Genomic DNA, 21,433 nt, shown 5'->3' with positions numbered 1-21,433 from the left:
TGTCTGTCTGTCTGTCTGTCTGTCTGTCTGTCAGAAACACACACACACACACACACACGCGCGCGCGCGCGCGCGCGCACACACACGCACACACACACACACACACACACACACACACACACACACACACACACACACACACACACACACACACACACACACACACACACACACACACACACACAGAGTGAGCCATGTCCAATTCCCTCCCATCCCCCATGGGTCATTAGTGAAGAGGGGTCTTGTTGCCAAATTGAAATAAATCTGGTCAGTCCACCCCCCCAACCCCCCCCCTCCTGCCCCGCCCCCTCCCTCTTTAACTCCTTTTAATCTAATCTCTTTTTGAGACGCTTCATTTCCCTTCATGGCCATTGGCTGACAGACAGGGCCAATCCACTGTCAGCTTACACAGTTTTCATTAGCCATAAGTCCCGCCCGCCCCGTCTCTCTCCCTCCCTCTTATGTAGATAGGCTGCACCCCCGCCCCACCAACCCCCCCCCCCCCCCCCCCCCCCACCTACCAATTCATCCACTTACCCCCCCACTCCCCCCCGCCCGTCCGTCTGTCATATTGTGCAAGGTCTTTCTGATTGCCTTTGTGAACACAACATGTCTCTCTTTATCGCCCTCCCATGGACAGAGACGAAATCACTGGCGAGTGAGTGAGTGAGTGAGTGAGTGAGTGAGCGAGCGAGCGAGCGCGTGGGTGAGTGGGTGAGTGAGTGAGTGAGTGAGTGGGTGGGTGCGTGCCAGTGTTGATTTTGACAATTTTGATTTAGTTTAGTCATAGTCTTTTGAATAAAATTCTGTTTAGTTTTAGTCATATTTTAGTCATCTGAAATGTTTACTTTTAGTCTAGTTTTAGTCGACTAAATATAAGATTTTAGTCGACTAAATGTACAGTTGATTTAGTCAACAAAAATGTAATTTTGACGGGCCGTCATGGTATGTGAAAATAGCCTGTATACAAGCTCACAACTCGTCGCGCTGCAACGCCTTTTGAGCTTGTAGATCAACTATTTTCGGTCTGTGACATCCGCGCACATCCATGATGACTTCTCTTTTAGTTCTACTGGATCTCTTCTCCACTAGTCCCTCACGAACATTTTTGTCTAGTTTTTTATTTGTTGACGAAATTGTCAGTATATTTAGTCATAGTTTTAGTCATCATAGCTTAGTTCAGGGGTCTTCAACAGGGGGTCCGGGACCCCTAGGGGGTCCTCAGAGCTACTATAGGGGGTCCGCCAAATCTTTGTGTGATATGATTTTTTTTTTTACCTTAACCACTTGAACCCTAGCATCCCTTTTCTGAGGAGAACTTTAGCCAAAAAATAGCAGATCTACAAGCTCACAACGCCTCGCAGCTGTGAGCTTGTAGATCGGCTATTTTTGGCAAAGAGGTGTAGAGGGGGGAAAAGAGCAGACCAGGTAAACAAAAACAGTTTAATCTGAAACACAATTTTATACGATATAGAGGGGGTCCCTGCTTCATCTCTCTCTCAGCTAGGGGGTCCTTGGCCTGAAAACGTTGAAGACCCCTGGCTTAGTTTTTATTTAGTTTTAATTTAGTTTACGTCAGTGTTAAAAGGTAGTCAACAGACATTTTTTCGTCATAGTTTTAGTCGACGAAATCAACACCGGTGCGCGCGTGAGTATAGGTGAGTGCTGAGCCTGAGTGGGTGAGCAAATTATACAGTACGTACTACATAACCCACTCTCTCTATTCTACCCTATGCCCAACAAAAGGTCACGTTGCGTTTGAGGTGTGTATTTTTAACTGTGTGAATCAATACCATTCAACACATGTGTCTCTGTCTCCCCAGTAACTGGTGTCAGAGTGTCAGGGCCTCGATTGGCCAGAGAGAGAGAGAGAGAGAGAGAGAGAGAAGCTGGTATGTAATCAGTCAGGAGGAGGTTGAAGATCCTCTCAAAGCCACTCCTGGTAATTACCATGCTTGTGAGAAAAGGTGTGGGGACGTGCTCATCATTCTGACACTCTCTGAAGAGTTAAATTAATACTCAGAATCCTCCATCCACTCCAGACAGATTTATACCTTTAGTTGCTGCACCGCTTGGTGTTGTGAAACAGAAAATTGCCCGATCTCTACGCTCACAACGTGATGCGCGGCGATGCGCATCACGTGTGAGCTTGTAGATCTGCTGTTTCCGGTGTGTGACAAAGTATATACATGTATGAGGCCCTTCAGTGATTCCTGAGACCCTTACATGCATTTTGTAACTGGCTGTTTCCCCTTTATCTGACGGCACTGGCAGTGTTTATGTCCTTTGTACATCTTGTACTTCTGTTTGTGTGTGTGTGTGTGTGTGTGTGTGTGTGTGTGTGTGTGTGTGTGTGTGTGTGTGTGTGTGTGTGTGCTTGTGTGTGGAGAGGAGAGGAGGAAAGGAAAGTAGAGGATCTATTTGTCTGTCTGTCTGTCCACACGCACACACGCACCCGGGAGTCATTCCTTCACATACATGAACAGAGTTATCCCGAATCTTTCCCAAATCCCAAATCTATTCTTCTATAGTGTTGCTCATTATCTTATCTAGACCACTCTAAAGTTTCTAATCTGGATTCCAGGCCAGTTTTCTGTTTCTGAGACAGACTTGCACCGTTAGCAGCACTTGGTGGTAAAATGGGCCCAAATAAATCATCAGGTTTGAAAGAATCTAATTTGCTCAATAATTTCTAATCTTGCAAAGAGGTCTTCCTCCATTCATGTGAGCTCCTCATCAGCTAGTGTTTGTGTAAAAAAAAAAGGAAAAAATTGATTTTCATGTGCTTTATCCAATATCCACTCTCCTAAGGTCAGGGGTCTTCAACGTTTTCAGGCCAAGGACCCCCTAGCTGACAGAGAGATGAAGCAGGGACCCCCTACTCTATATTGTATAAAAATGTTTCAGATTAAAGTTTTTTTTTACTTAGTCTGCTCTTTTTCCCTCTACACCTATAGCCTCTTTGCCAAAAATAGCCGATCTACAAGCTCTCAACGCCTCGCAGCGCGAGGCGTTGAGAGCGCCATTTTCGGCTAATGTTCCCCTCAGAAAAGGGGAACATTAGCCCCTTTTCTGAGGGGCTAATGTTCCCCTCAGAAAAGGGTTCAAGTGGTTGAGGTAAAAAAAACTAAATCCTATCACACAAAGATTTGGCAGGCAAAAAAGTCAATTTTAGGGGGTCCTTGACATGAAAAAGTTTGAGAACCACTGCTTTAACTCTTTCCCCCCATGCACGCTTTTGGCCTTTTTCAAGTTCCTTTTTTGTTGTTGCATTGTTGCCCTCTCTTAATTAATCTCTCTCTCTCTCCCTATAACCTCAAGGTCAAAGTGCCTGTGTGCAAAAGCAGGTGTCTATCAATCAAACCCTTTTTCTCCAGTGTGTGTGTGTCTGGTTCCGTGCACTTTCTGTGAGCACCATTTGTGCGTGTGCGCGTGCGTTGCAGTTAGCCTAGCCGCCATTCTTGAACGCTGTCTTGGGGCTGACCTTTTGTTCCCCACAGCCAGCGAGACCCCATCTGTTTCTGACACCCCCACCCCCCCCACAATGGTGGACAATGGGATGAACCCAATGCCCCCCATGCAGCCCAGTATCAGTGGATGCTTGCTGAGGGACGTACCACTCTGCCGTGAAGGGCAAACTTGATTTATGGCCTTTATTGTTTTGTCTTTTTTTTTGTTGGCCCAGACCATCACGAATGTAAAGAGAGATCCTATAGGGTGGGTTGTTTTAACAACGGGGAGCAAATTATTTGATTTATGGCATCCTGGCTCTCATCCTCTCGTGGTGTGGGGCTGTCTGAACAGAGAGAGGGACCCACATGGGATCAGTTGTGCAGAACAGATCTGTATCAGAAAGGATTAGACATCAGTGTTTTTTTGTTCCTGCTGTCAAATCCTTCTTTTGTTTACATGAGATATTTGGGCAGTACCTCTTGTTAACCAGTAGGTGTCTCCTATCCAACACCAGGTTCTAAAGATTTTCAACTGAAGAGTAGAGTAGGCCAGTTGTTCTCTTTAAAGTGATGGGGGTCCAGCCATGGGGGCCACATGCGGCCCCCACCTTCACTTAATGCGGCCCGAATACTGATATAATATGGATTTCAGCTGTTTACAATTCCAAACATCATCATGCAAACATGACCCGCTTTAATTACGTCCAATGTATTTGTATTTAAGCCCATAAAGCTAACATAAGTATAACTAAATGCATTTTTTTAAAATGTAATTTTAGAAATTACATACAAATTTAACTTTTCAGGATTCCAATTAAAAAATAGCAAAAAATAAATAATACCAAAAATAGCAGATCTACAAGCTCAAAACGCGTCGCACTGCGACGTGTTTTGAGCTTGTAGATCTGGTATTTTTGCTACTTCTGTGTGACATGGAATACATACAATGTGGCCCTCTGGAGTGTGAGTGTGGAAATATAGTGGCCCTCTCCATCATCAAAGTTGCCCACCCCTGCTCTCAGGGGTCCAGCCATGGGGACAATCTAAGGGGTCCAGCCATGGGGACCCTCTAGGGTTCCTTTGTGGTTTGAAACCACAAAGGATTTGGAAACCACTGGTTTCCAAATGAACCGTTAAAGGAGTAATTCACCCAAAAAATTACTTATCTTCTTTCAATTACACACCCCATGAAGTATTGAATTCATGGAGATCTTCTTTAGTTTTTGTCGCATTCCTAGGCCAATAATTTGATGACCGGGTCATTGGTCAATAGGATCAAATTATTGGCTCAGGAAAGCTACCTGTCTTGTCTCGCCTCGTTTCTCCACCTGTGTCCCGTTAGTCTCCCAGCCAATCCCTGTGTTGATTGTCTTTGAGTTTCACCTGTGTCTTGTTAGTCCAGTGTCTATTTAAACCTCCCTGTGTTCAGTGTGCCCTCGTCAGATTATAGTTAATGTCACGGTGTGCCCTGCTCTTGTATGTCCTGCTTTAATGTCAGTGTGTATCCTGAGTTTGTTAATAAATATCATCATTGAACTGGATCTGTCTGGCCTGCTTGTGTGGTTCTGCACTTGGGTCCAATACTGTCACGATATGACAGACGAGTGTTGGACCCAAGTGCAGAACCACGCAGGCAGGCAGGCAGATCCAGTTCAATGATGATATTTATTAACAAACTCAAGATACAAACTGGCATTAAAGCAGGACATACAAGGGCAGGACACGCCATAACATTTTCCCAAAAATTGCAGATCTAAATAAATTGAAAAAATAGCAGATCTACAAGTTCATAGCGTAGATCTGCTATTTTTTGAACAGCCAAAAAAATCTTAAAATGACACAGATGCGTTCCAGGTCTTAAAGGGTTTTAGATGGTTGTCTTGTAATGTGCTGAGCGGGGAGCATATAGCAGAGCCTGAACGACGACCAAGATCAAATATAATACTCACACTTGTCTTTACATTTTATGAATAAAAGCTGTTTTCAATCTATTCATCAGTGTTTTGACTGAAATGCGGTTTGTCGGCAAGAATCAGCACAACCAAACAAATCAATGTATTTTGATTTTGATATTTTACGCGGTTCAATATCACCATGTCTTTCATTCTGTCCTGCTATTGGACAGCTGTCTTTCAAGGTACAGATATAGGGATTTTTCCAGGTTTGACATTTTTCATTTGGGTTATTATTGCTGACATGAGACTTTTTACTGTCTTTGTAAAAGAGCCGAGGTTCTTATAGCCTCAAGGGGGTTTTGAGGAACCGCTTAAGTAAATAAGTTAAGCTAAATCAATACTCAAAATGCCAGCCGCAGGGATACACCGTGAATCCACAACTCAACAAGATACGTATACTGTCAGATCGTATATATATATACCATGTTTTAGACTTAGATCATGGTGGACACATTTAAACATGACTTAATTTCTTCTTATGTCCTTATCGCCGATGATGATTATTAATGATGACATTAATATAACAAGTCACATAATAATCAGATGAAGGTGTTTTAATGAGGGATGTCTTAATTGCACATCACAGCGTTAACAGGCAAATATTATTGTGCAAGATGCTTGGAACTTTTGGAAGGGATAAAGCCTCCATTAGGCCAGATCTTATCATGGTGTAACACAGTCTACACATGGCTTATACAGACAATATGTGTGATTTGTTGTTTTTTCCATGGTCATTTATTAGCCAAAGGTATTATAGTGGCTGATAGCAATCCCCAATAAATTGATCAGCTGGCAGGCTAAGACCTGTATGACGCACAAACTAAAGGACTCATGTCCAAACGAAAGCTCAAGTTTAAAATGCTGCACTTCAGTATCACAAGATATTACAATGTTGCAATAACATATGTACATCTGTGTAAAGAAGTAAAGAAACAATCATCAGTTAAAAACTATTGCAACATTTTTCAAAAGTATTTCATGAATAAAATAAAAACAACTAATCATTTCCATGAATAAATGAAAAAAAACATTTAAGAAGTAGTGAAAATAGCAGATCTACAAGCTCACAGCGCGGCGCGAAGCGACGCGTTGTGAGCTTGAAGATCTGCTATTTGTGCCCCGTCACCTCTGGTCTTTAATGACTTAAATTAAAACCCTATGATACGTCTTTGACCGGGGTCCCGCAGGGGTCTATACTTGGTCCCCTCCCTTTACCCTCTACACCAAATCTCTTCACTGAAAATAGCCGATCTACAAGGTCACAGTGATGTCAGCTATTTCCACAGAATGTTGGCCTGTTATTACATGACGTGTCCAGAAGAAGAAGAGTGGCGCTATAGGGTGGTTCATATGGTTTTCAATCATGAACCTCTTCCACTCTATTTCTTCCTGCCGTTCCTGGGTTTCCTCTTGGTCCTGGAGTCGATGATCAGCTGAGACTGACGCTTCAGCGCCTCGTGTGAGATGAAGTTGGTCTCGTCGTCATCACTCTCGTCCTCTGAAAAACAAACAGGGACGACACACACACACACACACACACACACACACACACACACACACACACACACACACACACACACACACACACACAGTGATATAGCCTGAGAGAGAGAGAAAGCGACTGACTGCATGCGCTTTGCATTTTGTCCCCTACTGTATAACAGTGGCTCTCAAACGTTTTCATGTCATGGACCCCTAAACTTTGAGAACCACTGCCCTATAATATAACCCCTGAGTCCCCAAACTCACCTCCATCCAAAGCATCCGGCCCCTGGTCGTCGGGTAGCTTGATGCGAGTGTTGTAATCGGGCAGCTTCCTCTCCATCCTGACATGGAACTGCACACACACACACACACACACACACACACACACACACACACACACACACACACACACACACACACACACACACACACACACACACACACACACACACACACACACACACATGCGCACGCACACACGCAATGCTCTCAAATTGAATATGTACTGTAGCACAGGTAGCTCTAAAGCAGTGGTTTTCTAACTTTTTTCTAACATAATCTCAAGCTACACCTGTATTCATACCGAAAACAGCCGATCTACAATGAATTGTGAGCCTGTAGATCTGCTTTTTCAGTTTTGTTTAAAAAAGAATAATGAAATATACAGTATAATGACATGGCCCAAATAGGGACGCCAGGTTGAAAGGGGTTAGAATATTTTTTTGTGGGCTATATAATTTGACTCTGTACTGGGAAACGTGTGCACAAGCAGGCAGACAGACAGACGGGTACAACGGGTATTCTTACAATGGGTACAATGGGTATTGATTAACCATTCCCTATTTGCATCGTTACCGACTTGCATCATTCCCGAGTAGGCCAGTGCCCATTAGTAGTAGATAAAAAATCACACCCAGTGTGAAGAGAGTGGTGCCTTTGAAAGTGTAACTGGTTGCATCCTTGTGTTGCAATCAGCAACAATATGTTGTCACGTGACACGTGACAACATATTGTCACGTGTCACGTGAAGCTTGACCAATCAGCCGTGCTCAAACATACGGACGGACATACGGACACACGGACAAAGTCAGATGTAGGAGTGGTTGGCACCACTCAAAAATAAATGTTTTTGTATAGTTTTGTTGTAGGTATATTGCAATAATAATGTGTGGTTGTCATCAAAATCCCAAGGCACACCTTGACTTGTCTCACGACACACCAGTGTGTCTCGACTCTTGACACAACCCGTTTGGAAAGCGTACGCTGTATACTTCAACTGGTGTCACAACGCTGTGTACTTCAACTGGTGTCACAACGCTGTATACTTCAACTGGTGTCACAACAGAGAAAAAAGGATGTAGCCAACTTGACAATGGAATGGTAATTATTTGACAAATACTAGAAATATGATGTCAAATTGCCTCAGGTATGTCCCTCCCTGTGGGGAACCACATCGCATGGATTCATTAATTCACCACGAGGCATCGGGGACAGTAATGAAACTAAATGCCTGACAAGTGTAAGCCAGAAAGAAGGACTAAGTCACGGCGATAATGCTGAGTCATCCTAATCATTTTAGACATGCACTAGCTCAGCATCTGCTGAGTCATTAATAAAATCCCCCCCTCAGCCCCCCCTCAAAACAAAAGAGAGAGAAAAAAAATCTATTTTCTGCTTATAAAGTATTCTGGAGAATGACAGACACAAGTGTGTTGTCAGCTTTACCTATACAGTCAGTGGTGTAAGTACATTTACTCAAGTACTGTACTTAAGTACACTATTGTACTTTTACTCCACTACACTTATTTGAAAACTTTAGTTACTAGTTACTTTGCAGATTTCAGCCCTATTTTGTACATAGGCTATTTGAAAATAGCCGATCTACAAACTCACAACGCGTCGCATCGCGACGCGTTGTGAGCTTGTAGATCTGCTATTTTCAAACATTTTAGTACTTTTACTTTTGGTACTTTAAGTACATTTTGATGCCAACACTTTTGTTCTTTTACTCAAGTAAATTTTGAATTCCGGACTTTTACTTGTAACAGAGTACACTTCTACATTGCAGTATTGATACTTTCACTTAAGTAAAACATTTGAGTACTTTTCCCACCACTGTATACAGTACAGTAGGTGTTATTGGTGGATGTGCAGAGCTGTTCTGAGGTCAGATTGTGTACTGTCAGATCGGGGGGGTTTTGTCGGCGAGCGCCAGAAAAGGTCCCCGACAGCATTCGGCGCAAATATCTTGCAGTGTGTAGTAGGCCTAAGGGTGTCCACTTCCTGTTTGTAACACATCTGGGTTATTAGGCAAATCAGGAGAAAATCAACGTCGTTATTGACCTTTCTCACCTTTCTTTGTCCCAGTAACACGCTCTCGCGAGATCTAGCACCAGTAAACATAGGACGTTCAGAACGGCACCCACTTAAGAGACCATTATTTTGTGTACCATTTGGCCCCCTAGTGGCGAAGCGTCGATTGGGCTATCGTCCTAAATGAAAGCATCTTTGGCCCGGGTCGGGTCTCACCTCCTCATCTTTCATGTCCTTCAGCACGTCGGCCAGGTTCCTGCCCTGCAGCGCCCCCTGTAGGCGCTGTAGCTTACGCTCACACCGGGCCAGCATCTGGACCACGCCCTGCTCTGAGTCCACAGAGGGCTGTGGCACCTCCTTCTCCTCCTCCTCCTCCTGGAGACCAACACAACACAAACAGCTGAGATGGTGAGCTGAGAGGACGCTTCAGGTACTACATGCAGTGATTCCCAACCGTTTACATTCAAGGACCCCCAGTTTGACATGTGAAGTGTGAAGACATTCTTTTTTTGTACCAGTGTGATGTGTTGCAGTTTGTCCGCCAGGTGTTCCACGCCGGCGCCCACGGTGGCGAGGGTCTTCGCTAGCACGTCCAGGCGCTCTTTGGCTCCGTCACGCCTCCTCTCTGCCAGGCGCAGGTTGTACTCCACCTCCTCCAGAGCCTGTTGGTCTCTGTTAAACAGGAGAGAGACACATCAAACACCTGCTGGTGGATCAGATCTAAACGGCGGTGGGTTTATAATGACACGGTTCTATCAGCCTCTGAGCGACGGCCGTGTGATGGCGTCGCCCCGGAAATAGCAAAGCTCACAACGCGTTGCACGGTGAGCTGACAGAGAGCTGCTAAATCTCATGTACACAATGTTTGGATGGACATGCTATGTGTAAATGTGTAGATTTTCTGCGCTTGCTCTCGTACAGTGAGGACGTCTTTGCTGCTCGCTCTGCCCTATGCTCTGCCCTATGCTTAGCCCCTTTCGGGACCCTGTTTACCTTTTTTGTATTTGGGAAGTCGGTATCCAGGGTCCCTTGTCGCTCAAAGCACTCTCTCTCGAAGTCGCGGGTACCACTGTCTCGTCTCGGGCTAATAGCTCGTCGCTTAGAAGTTGCAGAGATTTCTCAAAGGTACCAAAAAGAGCAATACTAGCGCGCGGTTAATCTGCATTAATGCGCTCGGATCGGCGATGCCGTTTAACATTTTTAATAATTTAGTCAAACTTAAGCTCCTCTCTCACTCTGTTCCACTTCCCATGTCCCGCCTCCCTGCGGTGACTGACAAGCTGCGCGTCCTACGCATACCTCTATGGTCCTACGGTACTGCCTCTGATTGGCGAGCTGCTACATGCTTGCATGACAATCACAACGCGGGGAGGCGGGACATGGGAAGTGGAACAGAGTGAGAGAGGAGCTTAAGTTTTACTACATTATTAAAAATGTTAAACGGCATCGCCGATCCGAGCGCATTAATGCAGATTTACAGCGCGCTAGTATTGCTCTTTTTGGTACCTTTGAGAAATCTCTGCAACTTCTAAGCGACGAGCTATTAGCCCGAGACGAGACAGTGGTACCCGCGAGTACGAGAGAGAGTGCTTTAACCGATAAGGGACCCTGGATACCGCCTTCCCAAATACAAAAAAGGTAAACAGGGTCCCGAAAGGGGCTACCCTATGCTCTGCCCTATGCTTACATTCTTCTGCTGATATACATGTTTTATTTTTCTTTGAGAAACCACGAATGGATCCTGGATATTTATAAACCCATGGGACTCTATTTCTTCTATAGATACAAGCTTTTGCCATATTTCAATATACTATTTTTCGACCTCCAGTGACTGGGTACGTGGCATATAGCCAAAGCTAATTAGCATCAGGATGTGCCCGACTACTTCAACAGAGGACTACCAAAAACTGCTTCAAAAGATAGCAGTGCTGGAAACGGAATTACACCGAGTGAACGTGGAAGTGAATCAACATTATGGGATTCCACAGTCTCAGAGCAACGGACCAACAAGCAGCCACCTAGCACTAGTGTGGCTTCCGATAAACCCCAGGACAAGGCCTTCTCATGGAACACTCTCGGGGCAAAGCCAAAGAACTTGAAGGGGCGATTAACTGGCAGAACTGTCTCTTTTTTTTTATTCCTTCTTTTCTCCTTCTGGCTTCCCTTTTAACCCAGCTACCAGAGGCGTGCACAGACATTTTGAGGGGCAGGTGCTCAAGTAAATTATACTTTTTTTTTTGGTTTACTTGGTCTGCTCTTTTTTCCCTCTACACCTATACCTCTTTACCAAAAATAGCCGATCTACAAGCTCACAACGCCTCGCGCTGCGAGGCGTTGTGAGCTTGTAGATCTGCTATTTTTGGCTAAAGTTCTCCTCAGAAAAGGGATGCTAGGTTTCGAGTGGTTATGGTAAAAAGAAAAATCATGTCACATAAAGATTTGGCGGACCCCCTGTAGTAACTCTGAGGACCCCTGGGGGTCCCGGACCCCCAGGGGTTGAAGACCCCTGCTGTAAACTGAAAAAAAGAGAACTTTTTTTTCTTCTTTTTTTCAAAAGGGCACTTCTGGTCAAGAGGGCAAAGGGCAGGTTGCTCTAGCACCACCACCTAGAGTCTATCTGTGCACGTCCCTGCCAGCTACAGCTATAATCAGCTGACAGGTTTGATAAACAAGATGGCCGCTGTGTCTGTGTGTCTGTGTCTGACCTGGAAAGCTTTGCCTCCCCGGAGTACTTCATGTCCTGGAACTGCTGGTCCAGGAGCTGCTTCTCCTCCTTCAGCCGCAGCAGAGCCTGTTCGTTGTCCACCTTCATCTTCTCCAGGTGCTTCTGGCTCTCCCCCTGGGACACGAAGCGCTCCACTATCTCCTACACACACACACACACACACACACACACACACACACACACACACACACACACACACACACACACACACAGGAATGGATATTTATATTTTGTTGCTGGCTGGCAGAAACCCCTTATCTCCATATTTTGTAACTTTTTGTGGATTTTCTTTTTCGTAAATTACCGCCCCTACTTCATCATACTACAGCGTCACACAAAAGCATTAAAAGAAGCAGATCTACAAGCTTGAAACGCAGCGCGAAGTGACGCGCTTTGAGCTTGTAGATCTGCTACTTTTTTTTCTTTTGAATCCTGAAAGTTTTTTTTGGACATATGAGGTTTCCACCTGACGGAGACGATTTATAAGGATATGTACACTACACTGCACACACACACACACACACACACACACACACACACACACACACACACACACACACACACACACACACACACACACACACACACACACACACACACACACACACACACACACACACACACACACACACACACAATATTCCACAAAAATAAACCACCCACTTGCAACCCACGTCTACGTAGTGGTAGAAAATAACTACCATAGGACTAACCTCGCGTCACCAGACTTTACACCTCGGGGGAAAGTCTGGTACCATAGTACTGAACTAGTACTGAAGTACAATTGTGAGGTACTTTTTTTCATTTTATTTAAGTGGTTAAATAAAGAATGTTTCTTCCACAACTGCGTCTACATTATCCCCATCACCCCGTCCGTCCGTCCGTCCGTCCCTACATACCTGCACGTCTGTGACCCCGGTGGCCTCCTTGATGCGTTGGAAGGCGTCTTCGAAGGTGGAGATGGTCTTCTCCTCCTCCTGGATCAGCCTGGTGGTGCTGCGCTGGGCCTCCTCGCTGCCCGGGTCGTCCCCCGGGATGATGGGCGCTCTCTGGGCCTGAGGGGCACCGAGGACAGGTGTGTTCAGGTGACAATGGGTTCTTAAAGGGATAGTTCACCCTCAAAATGACTTTTTTTCTATCGATTAGTCACTCCATCACTTGAATTCATGGCCAATTATTTGATGACCGGCGGCGGTTCCGGTAGGAGACACAAAGGAGACTCTTTGTGTATCCTACCGGAACCGCTGCCTACCGGTCCGCTGGTCATCAAATTATTGGCTTAGGGCAGGGGTCTTCAACGTTTTCAGGCCAAGGACCCCCTAGCTGAGAGAGAGACGAACCAGGGACCCCCTCTATATTGTATAAAATTGTGTTTTATACTGTACTTTTTTTGTTTACTTGGTCTGCTCTTTTTTCCCTCTACACCTATACCTCTTTGCCAAAAATAGCAGATCTACAAGCTCACAACGCCTCGCAGCGCGAGGCGTTGTGAGCTTGTAGATCTGCTATTTTTGGCTCAGAAAAGGGATGCTAGGTTTCAAGTGGATAAGGTAAAAAAAAACACATATCACACAAAGATTTGGCGGACCCCCTGTAGTAAATCTGAGGACCCCCTAGGGGTCCTGGACCCCCTGTTGAAGACCCCTGGACTAGAGTTATGTTTGACTCAGATATGGCTGAACTCTGGCGCTCCAGCTAATGAGTCTGTACTGTCGATAACCGCTATACAGCACATAGCCAATGTTAAGACCAATTTCAAATAACAATAGCTTAAGGCAAAACCAGAAGCGTGATCGTATTTAATCAGACGTGTTGTTCAAATCTGGCTTTGTTTATTGTTTTGTCTACTTTTGTGTATGCTTGTTCATTTGTATTTCATATTGACATTTTGTAATGTTTTTGTTGCCTGCCTATAGGGACTATATGGATGTAAATTAGTATTCTTGCCAAGATGTTTATTAACCCATTCAATCCGGGGGAACGCATCTCTGTCACTTTCGATTTCTTTGGCCATTAAAAAATAGCAGATATACAAAGCTCATAGCCAGATCTACTATTTTTGATTTTTTCTTTTTTGTTTAAGCGGACATTTGTAACTCAAATCTTTGCTTCTAGGGGTCCCTGGAACTAAATATTTTGCAAATGTTCACTTTATAAAAAATACATATTCCAAGATTTGCGCAAATTTTAATGATTTTTCTAAAATAGCAGATCTTCAAGCTCATAGCACGGCACTCAGCACAGATCGGCTATTTTTGAACAGCCAAAGAAATCTTAAAATTACACCAATGATGCTTCCCCGGTCTTAAAGAGTTAACACCAACACATAAAGTAAACATGATGATAACGCTGGTAGAAGTGTCTTCTGGAATAAGCACACACACACTGGCTGTATAAATGAACTCACCCTCCTGTCTGCCTTCTCAGTCTGAGCCTTGCGCTCTTCCACCTGCTTCCTGTAGAGGGCCATGACACATTCTCTCTGCTTACGCTCCTTACAGAGACTGTCCTCCAGCTGCTGTAACTCTGTCTGCATGGAGAGAGGGAGAGAGAGAGAGAGAGAGGATAGTGTAATTAGTGTTCGCAACAAAATGTTCTGAGTTAACTCGGAAGGCCTTTACCAGCGTTGATTTCGTCGACTAAAACTATGACGGAATATGTTGGTCGACTACCTTTTTTCGCTGACGAAAACTAAATAAAAACGAAATAAAAACTAAGCTACGATGACTAAAACTAAGACTAAACATATTGACAATTTCGTCAACAAAATAAAAACTAGACTAAAATGTTAGTGAGGGACTAGTGGAGAAGAGATCCAGTAGAACTAAAAGACAAGTCATTTTATGCTTGGTTGCGCTCGGGTGTTGCGCTCTGAAAATAGCTACAAGCTCACAACTGTTGTAAGCTTGTAGATCGGCTATTTTCAGCATGCAACCAAGTGTAAAATCAGTTTAGTCGACTTTGCTTTTGCAACTAACAGTAAGCCTACCTTGGTGTGCTGTCAGTTTCCTCTGTGTGTACTGGCCACCGTAGGGCCATACTTACACACTTGATGATTAATGTGGACATTTTGAACTTGAACCAAAACAAGTGATTCACTCTTCAGTAATGACATTTTAAATGTATTGGTGTTGTTCCTGCCGTGTAATTGTTACGTTCAACTAAGTTAGACTTTAAACTAACACTGAGCATTTTGTTTTGTTTTGTGTTACCTTATTAGCGATGAGTATAAGGTAGCGAATAAAAAGTGAGAATGTGGACCCGTGTGGAGGCTGTCCTTTTATTTGCTTTTAAATCTCAAAACGGGCTTGCTCCACTATACCTCGCTGAGCTCATAGATCCATACACTCCAGCCAGGGCCCTAAGCTCTGCTGAGCAGTCGCTACTGATCGTCCCAAAGACCAATAAAAGGACCTGGGGTGGCCGCGCTTTTGCTGCTGCCGCCCCCACGCTCTGGAACAACCTCCTTCTCCGCATCCGTTCTGCCCAGTCCATTGGGGTTTTCAGATCCCTCCTAAAAACCCACCTATTCTCTTTGGCTTTTAATTGTCCTTGATCTGCTCCTATTGTGTCCTAATAATGCACTGTATTTGTCTGTGCGCCAATGGGCGCTTATTGATGCGTTGATGCTTTGTTTGTCTCAACCTTGTACAGCACTTTGGTCAGCTTCTGTTGTTTTAAATGTGCTTTATGAATAAAGTTTGATTTGATTTGATTTGATTACAACGAGGACTGAGAGCGTGTACAGAATGGAAACGAGTCCATTTGGTGCCATTGTGTACACTGGCATTGACAGTGAGGATTTGTCCAAGTCACCTTGGCGGCCTCTTTCGACAGCTGGGCGTCGTTGTTCATGACCTGCAGTTTGCTGAGCTCCTCTCTGTGGTTCAGGATGTCTTCCTCCAGACCGTCCAGCTGACCCTGGTAGCCCAGGCTCTCCTCCTGCATGGGGCCATGGAATAAAAGCAAAAACATGTATCTCATGACTGAAAATGTAATGATAATGTTTAAAGGGATAGTTCACCCAAAACAAAACTAATCGATAGAAAAAAGGCCATTTTGGGGGTGAACTATCCATTTAAGGTGTTATCATTCTAAAACCTACCTTGCTGCTGTTCTACATACAGCCGACCGGTTGAAGAAATCACAGATTGAGGCTTTAAACTTTATTGCTTTTATGGCATTTCTGAGACCGTTGATGTTTATGGAAGATTCTCTTAAACATGTATTCTATTGCTAGTTTGACCACTTAAAATACTCTTTAATCTTTAAATAACTAATAACCGAAAATAGCAGATCTACAGGCTAACAACACGTCGCGCTGTGACGTGTTGTTAGCTTGTAGATCTGCTATTTTCGGTGTACGACGCTGTACGATGCTGGCTTCATATAAATGACAGTTTGCATTTTACCTGCAGGTGGTTTTTGATGGTGAAATAGGCCGTCGCGATGCGCTCTGCCTCCTGGCATTTTAACTGTGTCTTCTCCAAGTTGTTCTCCAGCACACGCAGTTTCTGGAGACAACACACACACACACACACACACACACACACACGCATACATGCACACACGCACACGCACACGCACACGCACACACACACACACACACACACACACACACACACACATACAAACACACGCACAAATGCACAAACATTTAAGTTTCATGCAAAGGGTGTCAAGAAATAATGTTTCATGTTGATGTTATAATAGGTCAGTGGTTCTCAAACTTTTTCATGTCAAGGACCCCCCAAAATCATATGTATTTGGCTGCGGACCCCCCATCTCAAAAATATTTTGTGCCAGGGACTTTTCAAAAATAGCAGGTCTACAAGCTCATAGCACCCCTGGTACCCCCCACCCAAGGACACCTGGGGGTCCCCGGATCCTACTTTGAGAACCAATGGAATAGGTTGACAGTTGATTATTACCCTGGCGTCCTCCTGTCTGTTCCGCGCGCGGACGTCAGCAGACTTTTGCGTCTCCTTGGTGCTGCCCCCTGCCTGCGTCCTCTGGTGCTGCGTCTTGAGCTCGTCCAGACGCTGGCGGAGCGTCTGCGTGGCGTGTCTCATGGCGTCCAGACGCTTCCTCTTGGTCAGAACCTCACGCTCCAGCGCCGTGGCGGCCATCTGACAGAACAGGAGGAGGAGGAAGGAGGTGTGAGTGTGTGGCCGCAGTATGGAGGAGGGGAAAGAGATAGAAAGACAGACAAACAAACAAACAAACAAATGTGAGAGAGGTGGAGGGAGACGAGATGTCAACTGCTGTGGCAAAGTAGCCCTGCCTGATGCCCAGAATCTCCCTTTGACTGGGTGGTAGATGTTTGATAGCGTGGAAACAAGACGAATCTGCCAGTGGAAAAAAATATGTAGCCCTCGACAGATTTGGTTTGGCCCCGCTCGGTTGTGAATATCTACGCAGTGATATTAGTCTGGCCATGCCAGGCTAGATGTTTGAGACCCAGGTTCGTGGTACATTGGAGGCTAATATCTCCCCTTTGCCTGAGCGGTATAGGTGTTTGGTAGACTTGCATTTGAATCCACGTGGTTGTAATTTTACTTTCAGTGTTGTTGTTCATTGATCATCAGTTCTTTTTGTTGTTGTTTTTTCTGTCTGTTTATGCTCTTTTTGGTCATCGCCAAATCCACCCATATATGCTCTGTCAATGTCAAATCCCACAGTCTCTTGTTGTTAACACAGTCTCTAGTGATGCACATCCAGTTGCCAGCCACGTCTTACCACACTATTATGTATTAAATAGAATTGTAGAAAAATGTATGAACACTTCTCTCTAACACCAACTGCTTTAGGGTGTAATATTCAGAAGGCATTTTGCCAAAACATGTCAGTGTGATCATTAACAACCTTTGTTAGCATGGAGAGAAGCGTGCAACCTTCATTCATTTGTTTTTGATCTGACTATGTCGTGGCTTTGCACGTTTTATGGGTGTATGTATGTATGTACACACTGACTACACTCTTCAGCTGAATCAACTTTCGACATTGTAAACAGGGATTTAAACAGAGGGGAATAAACAAACAACAACAGAAAAAACAAAAGCCATTCTTTGGCATTGTCTCATCCTAGCATCCTAAATGAAATAACATCAATACGTAACTAATTATTGTCATTATTCTAAGGATGCCTCAAGGAACTCCACATCACACTTGAACAATCTGAAACAGCCTATATATGATCATGGGATTGTAAGCAAGCATATGATTATTACCCGTGTGAATCTCTTCCTTAAGAAAAAAAATATCCACTATTGATATAAATCCATGTGTAGCTGTGAGTGTTGAAGATGTGACAGACGGTGTATAAGTGATCAAGGTCATGTTGTCAGTGACGGTCCTCCCTCTTACCTGCCCTGACATGTTGCGATAGGCAGCCTTCTCTGAACCTCGGCTCTGGAAGGCTTCTTTGATCACCTGCTCATCACCCTAAACGAGAGAGAAACAGAGAAATCCTTACGGCCGCGCCGTTCTAACTGCAACCGACACATGCACGCACGCACGCACGCACGCACGCACACACACGCAAGCGCGCGCACACGCACGCACGCACGCACACACACACACACACACACACACACACACACACACACACACACACACACACACACACACACACACACAGAATGACACACATACTGTATAGATAGATAGATAGAATGTATTTTATATTGTATTTCGTTGCATTTATGTGTGTATTTTATGTATTGTTTGTATTTTTATTGTTTGTATATTGGATGCCAGTGTGCAAAAGGCAAATTTACATTTTATGTTAAATGTAATAAAGTTAAATGAAGTTGTCTTTATCTATATCTTTAGATAGATAAAGACATAGATATATAGATAGATAGATAGAAAGCTCTATACTTACAGCATGAGACTCAGCCAGCCTCCTGTACATGTTCTTGTTGTCCTGTCTGAGCTGGAGGATGCTCTCTCTGTTGTTCTTAATGCTGGTCTGTGACGTCTCATAGTAAGCACTCCTTTCTCCCTCTGCATGGTGGAGCATTATGTCAACACATAAAGAGAAATAAGCAACCAGGTCTATGAAAACAAGCCCAAAAGAAGCCACTATATATAGGCCTCATGAGCACTTTAAACCTATGTAGATCGGCTATTTGAAAATAGCCAATCAACAAACTCACAATGCCTTGCCATGCAATGTGTTGTGAGCTTGTAGATCTGCTATAATTCTTTTCTATCTTGATTTTTTTTTTATATTAGAATATTTTTGTGCAACCCCCAACTAACCAACATTTACAAGCAACTTTACAGATTGATTGATTGAATGATTGAATGCTTTATTTAGGAGTTGCAGAAAAAAAGCACATTAAAGTACAGAAAGTCGCTTATGATAAGCAGACATGGCAACTCTCAAATAACTTGCATGGAAATAATTTAGCTTCACATTCTTTAAATTAAACAACCAACTTTTGACATGAAAACACTGTAAAAATATTCATGGTCTATAGAATTTACAGATTAGATGCATCTGGCATTATTAAGCTACAAGTTTACACAGTTGTCTTATTAGGGGTTGTGAGCTTTATATAGATTAGATATTTTAGAAAATGTCTTTATTTCAGTTTAACTTTGTTTCACAACCTTAGCAAGTTAGTGCTACAGCGAAATTGGTGACCCATCGAATACGGTGACTCCAGAGGTCACTCAATAATAATAATATAAATTTGGTGTTTGAGCAATGTCGTGGTAATGAAATCCTATCACATTCTCTAACTTCCCCACAGAAACAAACTCTCATTATTCATTATAACATAATAACTAAAGAGTGGAGACGGAGAGGCAGCCACCTCTGCAGTCACATATTTCGGTAGCTCACCAATGTTGGTGCAACATTTGCAACAGCATCCAGTCAAACTCACCCAGTAGTTGTATTTTCCGCTGCATCTCTGTTATCTCGTCATGCAGCGGCGGCTTGATGGCGTCATAGGTGGACGTCATGTCTGCTGTCACTGTAGTAGAAATTAAATTAAAAATCTAATATGTCTCTGTCTTTATTCACAGACACCACATTCACACACAACGTCCGACGGAAGGCTTGTTGACTGATGTTGCCTAGCAACCAGCAACCACAACGCTTCCACCACCAACTTAACCGCTTAAAGCCCGTATGGTGGAGCCGGGGTCCCTCAGGGCTCTATGCTAGTGTGTTTTCTGTTTTTGTGGGGAAAATTGAGGCCAAGTACAAACGCTTGGAAGATTAGTAGTCTATTTCAGCTATAGGGACATTGCTTTGATAAGCTAGTTCTAACAGAATGCAAAATGTATGCACTTTAATTGCTTGTTAACAACAGCAATAACATTAAAATAAAACGCATTATATTAAGGACATTTTTTCAGCTTAAAGGTCTGCACATATACTTAAGATGAAGACACAAAACAAACACAACATCAACTTCCACATTCCTTCTGCTAAATAATTATTGGACTTGTGTATTGGTTTAGTTATAGCCTATAATACAAATCAACCAACAATAATAATGCTCTCCTTTTGCAATTGATTGATTGATGTACTTTATTTAGTAAGACATGAGAACAGTACATGACAGTACATAACAGTACATGGAAGTACAAATTCGCAATACAAGGTCTACTAAACTGGATAGCTCAGTTAAGCACGTAGCTTGTTTAAGATGAGATCCCCACGCACACAAATCATGATGACATATAAGAGACAGACAGATATACACACTACTATACAGAATGTCATACAATCAGTTTACAGGTTACTGGTATGAAGGGTGAGAAATATGTACAAAAAAAGAAAGAGAGAGGGGGGTAGGTTAGGTTAGGACATGGGGTAGGTTAGGACTTGGACAGGGGCCATTTTTGAATTGCAGCCTCCTGAAGGTGTATCTTTAGGGCATTTTTGAAAGTGAGTAGGGTTTTACACTCCTTTACTCCTTTTGGTAGGGCATTCCACATTTTAGATGAATAGCATGAGAAAGAGTTCATTCCCTTTGTTGTGCCAAATCTGGGTTGAACATGGTTTGTGGAGCTGCCTCTGGTGTTATGATCATGGACTTGATTAACATTTTGGAAGTATTTTGACAAATACAGGGGGATCCCAATGTTGTGGTGTATCTTGAAGACCAGGCCCATAGCAAGTTGCTGTACTCTGTCCTCAACCCTAAGCCATCCAATCCTAGCAAAATGGTCATGGGTTAGATGGGTTTTGTAATTGAGGCCAAGAAGTAGCCTTACAAGTTTGTTTTGGGATGTTTGGAGCCTTGTTTTTAGGGCCTTGGAGGTGTTGTGATACCATGAAGTGCATGCATAATCATAATGACCTTGTATGAGGGCCCCTACAAGAATCTTCAGAGTATTCTTACTGACTTTACGAACAAGCCTCCACATCCTCCGTGTTATTTTGTGGACCTTTTTGATCGTCTTTTCAGCGTTTTTGTCACCTGAGAGGTTTGCCTCCAAGATGGAACCCAGGTAGGTAATTTCCTCCTTTCTTGTGA

The 21,433-nt window shown here is 43.7% G+C and overlaps 1 protein-coding gene across 1 annotated transcript; it reads right to left on the bottom strand.

Moving 5' to 3' along the window:
- Window positions 1–6,786: 6,786 nt before the first annotated feature.
- Window positions 6,787–19,907, bottom strand: LOC311045207 (outer dynein arm-docking complex subunit 3-like; the record flags this gene model as incomplete). Its single annotated transcript, XM_084057007.1, has 13 exons — window positions 6,787–6,905; window positions 7,157–7,244; window positions 9,422–9,580; window positions 9,721–9,877; window positions 11,911–12,071; window positions 12,830–12,985; window positions 14,338–14,460; window positions 15,747–15,872; window positions 16,343–16,444; window positions 16,862–17,059; window positions 18,297–18,374; window positions 18,817–18,938; window positions 19,829–19,907. The coding sequence occupies 13 exons, from the start codon at window positions 19,905–19,907 to the stop codon at window positions 6,787–6,789; spliced, it is 1,668 nt and encodes a 555-aa protein (XP_083913133.1).
- Between the last annotated feature and the right edge of the window lie 1,526 nt (window positions 19,908–21,433).

The sequence above is a fragment of the Gymnoscopelus microlampas genome, assembly GCF_963454915.1.
Source record: "Gymnoscopelus microlampas genome assembly, chromosome: 5".
Taxonomy (NCBI): Eukaryota; Metazoa; Chordata; class Actinopteri; order Myctophiformes; family Myctophidae; genus Gymnoscopelus; species Gymnoscopelus microlampas.
This window is presented reverse-complemented; position numbering and strand designations above follow the sequence as displayed.